The 9,809-nt window shown below is 43.4% G+C and overlaps 1 protein-coding gene across 1 annotated transcript; it reads left to right on the forward strand.

The window, feature by feature from the left end:
- Positions 1-235: 235 nt before the first annotated feature.
- Positions 236-9,809, forward strand: LOC116520654 (cytochrome P450 2J6-like). The gene is given in 6 exon segments (XM_032234934.1): positions 236-323; positions 7,468-7,547; positions 7,549-7,591; positions 7,813-8,000; positions 9,668-9,774; positions 9,776-9,809. Coding segments are annotated over 6 exon segments (540 nt in total).

The raw sequence follows: 9,809 nt of genomic DNA on the forward strand, positions 1-9,809 counted from the left end.
AAGTAGCTTTTCTGAATAACAGATTTTTTTAAAAATTAGCTGTTTAATTGCTACTTGGAAAAGTAGAATTAAAGAAAAGAAAATTTAAAGAAAAAATTATCTTGAAGAGATTAATTAGGTGGGAGGCATCCATGTGACTTGGAGGGGGTTTGCTAATCAAAATCTGATGCATTCCAATTATTTGCTACAATTGTGGAGTTTAGGCAATGACTCCATAATCAATATAGCTATTGAGATGTGCCTGGAAATCTATTTACGTATTATTTTGTTATTTGACCCTCATGGCTTCCAGATTGTAAGGAAGAATTTACGAAATGGTGCAGGTATGCCTTATTCTAATCAATGTAGCCTGTAATCATAGATCAATAGATCTAATTCCCCTGACTTGAGTCTCCTTCCGTTCCATTCCCTCTAAGTATTTGGAAATGGCTGTATCCCTTAAGAGTTGTGGATCGGGAAGGAAACTCTTGCCCCTTAATTCACTTTTGCCCATGAGTGGTGCTACTCAGTGCTTGATGCTGTGCCCTTTCTGAAAGTGGGCTGATTATTGCTCTTGAGGCCTCCTCGCAGCCCGATGCGTCACTTCCTATCCCAGTACATCTGAAGAGAGCCAACCTTCCCCTCTAGTGCCCTGTAGGATGGGAGGCGTTTGAGAATCCCTTGATAGACTACACCTGATATCCACTAGATAAGCTGGGCGACAGTTCCAAGGATTTCTTAAGCAACATGGCTCGTTTGAGTAGAGATGACGCAGTTTCGAAAATGCCCGGCTAATGAAAGGCTAGGGAGCATCGTGAATTAGCCAGGATTCTCCTAGCAAGCTGTTCTCTTTTCTCTGCCCTTTTCAGAAAAAGGCAGGGAGAAATACTGAAGACTGATGGAGTCATCATCCTTCTGGTGGTGTTCCTTTTTGCTCTCTGTGTACATTTGAGGCTGTAACCATTGCTTCTTATCCTGCCCTCAGGTGCTTTGGAGAATAGCTTGACTCCCTCTTTTTTGGGGCAGCCCCTGAAATATTGGAAGACTGCTATCCTGTCTCCCCTAGTCCTCCTTTTCATTAAACTAGACATACCCAGTTCCTGCAACCGTTCTTCATATGTTTTAGCCTCCAGTCCCCTAATCATCTTTGTTGCTCTTCTCTGCACTCTTTCTAGAGTCTCAACATCTTTTTTACATCGTGGCAACAAAAACTAGATGTAATATTCCAAGTGTGGCCTTACCAAGGCATTATAAATTGTTATTAACACTTCTCGTGATTGTCTCATGAAACAAAGAAGCGTCTCTTGAAATGATAGAATTATCTTCCTTCTTTCTTTTGTAACATTTATAATAACAATATAATATAAATGTGGAGATTCAGCTGAAAAAAAAGAATCATAATTTGTTCATGTACCAGAAAACCAACTCAATGTATTTTTCTTGGCATGATAACCATTCATTAATTTAGCATTGGTGGTATAATTTTAGTAATTCTTTGTTTATTTACTGATTTTTGTCATATTTGAAAATACACTTTTGCTTTAGAAATAAGTAAGTAAATAAATCACGCGAATGATTGTTGGATATTTTTTTCAGGTTTGGTGACATTAAGATATAGTGAAGTATGAAAGGGGCAGAGAAAGTTTTCACGGATGCTTTTCAGAAACTTTAGATGGAGCAAAAAATCAGTGGAAAAAAAGATCCTGGAAGAAATATCTTATTTGATTCAAGCATTCACTAATAACAGGAGTAAGTTCTCCTGGGATGGGAGGGTATGATTGGGAAGAGTGGTGGAATGTTTTTTTTTTCTACCGGTTCTGTGGGCATGGCTTGGTGGGTGTGGCAGGGGAAGGATATGCAAAATCCCCATTTCCTCCTGATCAGCTGGGACTCAGGAGGCAGAGAATAGATGGGGGTAGAGCCAGTCAGAGATGCTATTTACTGATTCTCTTAACTACTCAGAAGTTCTACTTCCAGTTCTCCAGAACTGGTCAGAACCTGCTGAATACCCTCTCTGGTGGGAAGTTGTCAATCCAGCATTGTAGTTTTTTCCCACAAGACCAAACTGAGTTGACCTCAAGGATGACCATGAAGTGCATGTAATACAGCAGAGCAGGAGGAGCCGAGGATTCTGGTTGGATAAAATTCCAAGTCCCATTGATCAAAACAAGACACATTGTTCATTTTACCTCTGTGCTTGTAATGTTTGTAGAGCAGGAGTGTTTCAGGTGGCAACCTGAAAATTAGAATTCCGAGAATGCTTTTAATTGTTGAAGAAGAAGAATGCTTCATAGAATCCCCAGGATATCCCCAAATAAATTGATCTCCAAAAGTATTGCACTAAAAGGCAATGCTTACTAGGGTAATATTTGGGATGAAGTTAAGTCCAACAGAGCAACAAGTTGAAGTTGAACTAAGAATGCATACTTTGCAGTTCATAATGCACAGCAAGATTCTGAATCTTTGAAGGCCAGCAACATTTTCCTTGAATGTATTCTGTTGACTGTTCATTCACCAATTCAGTGTACGGAGCCTGTCTCCTCATTTCTGTGCCTGCCCAAAAACATGGATTTATGATAATTTTGTAGACATATTCACTATATTGATAGCTGCCAAGGAGTCTTCATACTCAGAGTTCTTCTACTTCTCTGCAATATGTGGCATGTCTAAATTTGGCATTACCAATAGCACATAGACTTACCTACCCCCGCACAGTGCTTTGCAGCTTTCTCTAAGTGATTTAAAGCATCAACATATTGTCCCCAACAATCTTTGCCCTCGTATTATTGACCTTGGAAGGATGGAAGGCTGAGTCAACCTTGAGCTGAACTCCTGGCAGTAGGCAGTCAGCCTGTAATACTGTATTCTAACCACTGTACACCATGGATGGATGGGCAATAGAATGGATGGAAGGTCTGAGCCAACCTTGAGCCTGGTGAGATTTGAACTGCCAAATGGCAGGCAGGCAGCAGAAGTAGCCTGCAGATTGCACTCTAACCATTGCTCTACAGTTCATAAGTCCATTTTAGATGGACTTTTAGATTTCAGTGAGATTTATTTCTTGGAAAAAGATTGAAAAAAGCAGATCCCATTTGACCTTCATGACTCTTTTCCATTGAAAGTTCATTGTGAGCTGATCCAAGAGCTGGAATCTATAGTGGACTTATTTTGGGCTCAATTGTGGTCGTATAGTAAGGACTACCTGCATTTTGTATTCTTCTGCTGATACCTTGGCAAGCAGTTTTACTGGTTGCTAAGGTATCAGCAGAAGAAAATAGCAGTAGACTTATATACCGCTTCATAGGCCTTTCAGGCCTCTCTAAGCGGTTTACAGAGAGTCAGCATATTGCCCCCAACAATCTGGGTCCTCATTTTACCCACCTCGGAAGGATGGAAGGCTAAGTCAACCCTGAGCCGGTGAGATTTGAACCGCTGACCTGCTGATCTAGCAGTAGCCTGCAGTGCTGCATTTAACCACTGCGCCACCTTGGCTCTTTAGGGAGCACTTTACCTGCTGAGCCGCAGCCAAGAAAAGGAGCTGCATAGGGAGCATGTACGCACCAGACAATGTACTTCTGGTTTCATTTTCTGGTGTGCATGTGCACCCCTTAGCAAGTCTTCTGGTTACTGCCACGATGCTCAGTCTGGATGGATGGCCAGTGTGCATATTCACGCCGGGAAACAGAAGACTGGCTCTTCTGGTTTCCAGCACTGCCATACAGACAAAGGCCAGCTGATTGTCGCGTGCTCGTGTGCCAGAAACCTGGAAGAGGAACGGGTGCTGCCGCGTGTGCCAGGCCACATGGCTCCGTGTGCCACTTTGGGCATGCGTGCCATGGGTTTGCCATGACGGGCTTAGAGGATTGCATCTTTATGACTCTCCTAAATAAACAAGCAGGGAGAAATAAATCCCTATAGAGATTTATTTTCTTTCATTGTATTTTACAGCGTTCCTCTCGATACTTATGAGTTTCAAGGCACCGCACTATAGAGCCGAGGTGGCGCAGTGGTTAAATGCAGCACTGCAGGCTACTTCAGCTGACTGCTAGTTCTGCAGTTCGGCTGTTCAAATCTCACCGGCTCAAGGTTGACTCAGCCTTCCGTCCTTCCGAGGTGGGTAAAATGACCCGGATTGTTGTTGGGGGCGATATGCTGACTCTGTAAACCGCTTAGAGAGGGCTGAAAGCCCTATGAAGCGGTATATAAGTCTAACTGCTATTGCTATTGCTATTGCACTCACCAATATAATTTGTGCCATCTTATTTGGGAAACATTGGGAATATGGCAACGGCTTCTTCAGGGCTCTCCTGGATCAGATACATCTAAGTTCCAAAGTGATGACACTGGGCCTTGGTATGCTTATCAAGAATCATGATGAAAGATTCAAATCCATGCACAAGTGGCCATTTAACGTTCCATAGTTCACACGTTTTGGAAACTTGAGTTTCCTGAAATTAGAACAGCATCTCTCACCAGAGAGCAAGGATACAGTGGGTGAAACAACTTGTGTGAGCAATTTGGTGGAAACCTGCAATTATCCCAATTAAGGGCCAGTTTTTGAACTGTAATTTAACTTTAGTTTAGAATAACAGAGTTGGAAGGGAATTTGGAGGTCTTCTAGTCCAACTTCCTGCTTAGGGGGAAAACCTTACACCACTTCAGACAAATGGTTTTCCAACATCTTAAAAACTTCCAGTGTTGGAGCATTCACAACATCTGGAGGCAAATTGTTCCATTGATAGATGGTTGTAACTGTCAGGAAATTTCTCACTTCTAGGTTGTTTCTCTCCTTGATTAGTTTTCCACTTATTGGGACATTTGATTCTCAATCAGTTTGGGGATGAGAGATGTTACCAGGGATTATTTTTCCTGCTTAATACATCCTGCAAGTGTATTACCATGATGTATTGTATAAATATAAATATAAAGGTCTTCTCCAGACCTGACATAAGCCTAAGGCTGAAAATCAGGCTTGTCAGATGCTACATCTTTTCTATTCTGCTCTACGGACTGGAGAGTTGGTCTCTGACAGGAGGCCACTTGAAGAAACTAGAAGCATTTGAAATGTGGATTGGCAGGCGGCTGTTACATATAAACTGGGTTGACAAAATTAGAAATGAGGAGGTGATAAGTCGTCTAGCAAAGCCAAGGGAAGCTGCCCAGGGGACAATTGAAAGCGGTCTTCCACTTGTCCTCTGCTTTTACACATACTCTGGGGTATGCTCTCCGAAGGTCCAGTTTCGTGAAGATCCGATCCCCGGCTAACCGAGCTAGCATATCCTTCATCAAGGGGAGGGGATAAAGATGTTCTACACAGACAGCATTAATCTCCCCAAAATCAACACATAGACATACACCCACCCCCATCCTTTTTCTCCCTGACGAGGACTGGTGTGTGTACCCTGGACCTAGCTGGTTCTATGAACCCACACTTTGAGTTTTTTTCAATATAAGCCCTCCTCTCTGAGTTCCTGTGGGGTCATGGAATACATCTTGGGCTTCGGGAGGACAGCCCCAGGGAGGATCTCTACCCTACAGTCAGTGGGGAGTTGGGGTGTCACACTCCCTTTCACTGAATACTTCCTTCAGAGCCGCTTACGCTGCAGGATAGCCTCGTTCCCCTGTGGTCTTCAAGGACGCTGCCATCAGTAGTGCTACAACTCTATCCCCTTCCCGGCTCGGAGCTGGAACCTTGTGACGTTCCTCCTGTAAGGAAGGCTTGGGCCCTAGACCTATTCTCTGGTGTCTGCAACCAGCTCCCCACCAAATTGTGGGGCCCCACTTACCCAATCACGCTTACCCAAGTACTACTTCCTCGGTGGTAAAAAAGCAAAAGTTAGAATATTTTGCACAGGTTATGCGACACCCAGAAAAAAATACAGCAACCTTCATTTAATCATCCAGGGGAAGATTGAAGGCAAACGAGGCCAGGCAGAAGAAGAACATCATGGCAAGAAGAAGAATTATACCATTACCATGATCAAATTCATAAATATTGGTTTTTCTTCTGTTTGCCTGCAGCTTTACAATGAGGTCCCCTTGGTAAGAAGTCTCCCCTTGCCCCACCAGACAATACAACTGCAAAGAAAATAGATGTTTTTATTCAAAAAGAGGTAGAAGAACACAAGGTGATCTTGACTCCGGGAGAACCTCGTGATTTCACCGATGCCCACTTAGAAGAAATGCAGAAAGTAGATGGTTCAATTTGCAGGTCTTTCTTTTCCTGTGGTTTTGACATTGTCCCTTACAAAAGTGCCACAGACACATCAATGCAATGACTTCTAGACGTCTACTTTCTGCCTGTGCTTTGCACGTTGTACAGCCCCAACTAACTAGGACAGCCCCCACACAACCTTTTGCGCACCAGGGATCAGTTCCGTGGAGAAAGGTTTTTCTGCGGACAGGAGTGGGTGTAGTTTTCCACGCTGCCTGTATCCCATGGATGGCCCTTCCCTTATCTGTGCAGCCTAGTTTCTGGTGTGCCAAGGTTCAGTGCTGGTCCACAGACTGGGGATTGGAGCAGGGGTGAAATGCTCTGAAGTCTGCTACCGGTATGCACACTGCAGGTGTTGATCATCAGAACTACCGGTTTGCCCAAACCAGTAGTAAAAAAAAAATGCTACGGGCTTGGGCAAACCAGTAGTTCCAACAATCAGCTCTGTGACAATCAGCTCTTCCACGCGATTTCCCGTTGCACAGCTGATTGTCAGAACTATCAGTTCGCCTGAATCAGTAGCATTTTTTAATTACAGGTTCAGGTGAACCTGTCCAAACCGGTAGCATTTCACCCCTAGATTGGAGACTCCTGAATTAGAGTAGATCTTTAGACCAGGACAGGGAGGAAAGTCCCCTATGCCACCTGTGTGGGATCTTCGTTATCTTCCTAAACTCTATCATAATGGGTTAAAAGTTTGTTGTCCCCAAAGTGCTTTTTCAGGAGACAACTGGACTTTCTTGCTTGAAGACATTTCACTTCTCACTCAAGACACTTCTTCAGCTCTGACCTAAAGAGCTATACAATTTGGGATGAACACCCCTTGAATGATGTGGGAGTAGGAATGGATTTCCAGAGGGGGAAAAATGCAGACTACAGGAACCAGGAGCACCACTCAGGTGACCCTGAGGACACAGACAAACCTCCAAGTGCTTCAACTCTAAAGGAACACAAATGACCAGGTGTCTGCAAGGAGTATAAATCCTTCCATTCCCCACCATCCAGTCAGAGCTGAAGAAGCTGCTTGGATGAGAAGTGAAACGTCTCCAAAAGAAAAAAAAGGAAGTCCAGTTGCCTCCCGAAAAAGCAGCTTTGGAACAATCATATTGAGTTGTTACTGGAAGAAGTTACTGGTATCCTTTTAGCCATAGTTTTCAGAGTGAATTCCAGTTTTTAAACTGGTGTTATCAACTCTATTAAAAAGGATATGCAAACTGGGAGAAAATATTTTTTTCTATTTGATATTCATCTTTGTTGTTTTCACTGACAAAAAGCCAGAGAAGAAAAGCAATTACAAGTTCTATTGTCTGTTCTATTTCTGGCTGGAAAAGAGACAATGACCTCAACATTTCAGTGACCTCAACATTTCTTATTTGGTGGCCTTTCCAGAGATTCAAAGTACGGACCAACGAAACAGTCTACTTGTAATAGTCATAATATCTTCTCTTATTGTGGAAAGTAAAAAGGGGATCCTGAATTCTTTTTCATGGCTGAGAATTCAGTCAACCGCACTCTGCTCATACATGATGGGCACATGGTTGGGAAGTACACCAGATAGTAAATCTATAGGAAGCTGGAGAAAGGCTTTCCAGAAGGTAACTGAGCTGTTTGTTCCTCAGAGAAATGCTGGAATGAAATAGACATGGTGGTGGGGAACAAGGCAATCTTGAAGTATGAAGACAGAAAAAAGTTGCCCTACACCAACGCCGTCATTCATGAAATCCAACGCGTTTCAAATGCTGCTTCTTTTGCAATTCCTCGTGCCCCCATAAAAGATGTGCAGCTTTTGGGATATAAAATTCCCAAGGTAATAAAAGCTCTAGCAGAAATCTTTAATTGTTTCCCATTAAGTGTTGGTGAATATTCATGTATCTTCTTGACCTGAATCTCAGTGGTGGGATTCAAAATTTTTAACTACTGGTTCTGTGGGCGTGGCTTGGTGGGCACGGCAGGGGAAGGATACTGTAAAATCTCCATTCCTTCCCCACTCCAAGGGAAGGTTACTGCAAAATCCCCATTCCCTCCTGATCAGCTGGGACTCAGGAGGCCAGTCAGAGGTGGTATTTACCAGTTCTCCGAACTACTTAAAATTTCCACTACCAGTTCTCCAGAACTGGTCAAAACCTGCTGAATACCCACCTCTGATGTGTCTGTGTAAGAGCCAGAGAAAGCAAGAATTGAGATCAATCCTGTTCTCTCTTTCTTTTGAACCTGCCTTTATGAAATTAAGATAAAGGTAAAGGTTCCCCCGCATATGTGTGCTAATCATTTCTGGCTCTAAGGGCTCATCTCCGTTTCTAAGCCAAAGAGCCAGCACTGTCCGAAGACATCTCCATGGTCATGGGGCCAGCATGACTAAATGCCAAAGGCGCACAGAGCACTGTTACCTTCCCAGTGGTAGTTGGTTCTTATTTTTCTACTTGCATTTTTACAGGCTTTCAAACTGTTAGGTTGGCAGAAGCTGGGACAAGTAACGGGAGCTCACTCCGTTACGCAGCGCTAGGGATTGGAACCACCAAATTTGCCAACCTTTCTGATTGACAAGCTCAGCGTCGTAGCCAGTTTTGTATGAAAGTATCATAAACCTATTGATCATTTTTTTCTCTGGGGTGCTTTGCAAGTCGAAACCATTTCAAGGTTTTCTAAAGTCCTTGCAGCAAAGATGCTTTTTAAGTCTCTGCCATTCTCATTTAGGAATGGTATACTTGGTGTGGGAAGTTATCATCCAGCCCTCTCCCAGAAAAATGAAATATCCTAGGAAATATTGAAAAGGTGGAATATTTATCTGGATGTGAAAAGAAACATGTTTTAAAAGACAGAATAGTTGCCTCTGGCTTTCTGCCCATCCCCAGTTAATGGGCCATTGAGATGGCCAGGCTAGCCCACTTTACATAACAAAGACTTCACCAGAAGCTACAGAAAGGCATGATAATATATTCAACTGACCACAAGGCATCTGAGAACTCATCACAGCCTAGAGAGTAGCCCCCTGCATGGCACCATGGGAGTCTGACAACCAGTCAGAATACATTTCTTACACAGGAACAGGAAACGGAAACAGAGAGGTGGGACTAAACAGGGTATAAAAAGCCTAGCAAGCCCCTCCCTCAGCCCTTCCTTCTCTTCTTCTCCATCAACATTGAAGCACGTGATCACCTTTTCTGTACAGGGCTCAAGCCATGTGGCCCTGTCCAACAATAAACCATCTTTCCAAGCAGCCTCCGTGTCTCCAGTGTCTTCTTCCCCACTTGGAGCTGAACCCAGAAGGACATTTCTTTCAACATTGGGAATGGAAATATTTCTCCTATTTCTGAGTTCCGCTCTGCTTGATCCAACAGTGCTCCTCATACTTTTTCACCTGCATATGCCATTCTCCAACCACATCTCAATGGGGTCTATCAGGAAGCTCATCCAGAGCCCTGTCCGACCACAAGGACTTTCCTCAATATGACCTATTTGTTTTGACTTCTGCAGGACACCATGATTTTGGTCAATATCCAGTCTGCCCATCGTGATGAATCCCAGTGGAAGTTTCCCAGTGAGTTCAACCCCTCCAACTTCCTGAATGAAGAGGGAGAGTTTGAAGCCAGAAGCCTTTTTGTCATTTTCAGCATAA

This window comes from Thamnophis elegans, chromosome Z (assembly GCF_009769535.1).
Source record: "Thamnophis elegans isolate rThaEle1 chromosome Z, rThaEle1.pri, whole genome shotgun sequence".
Taxonomy (NCBI): Eukaryota; Metazoa; Chordata; class Lepidosauria; order Squamata; family Colubridae; genus Thamnophis; species Thamnophis elegans.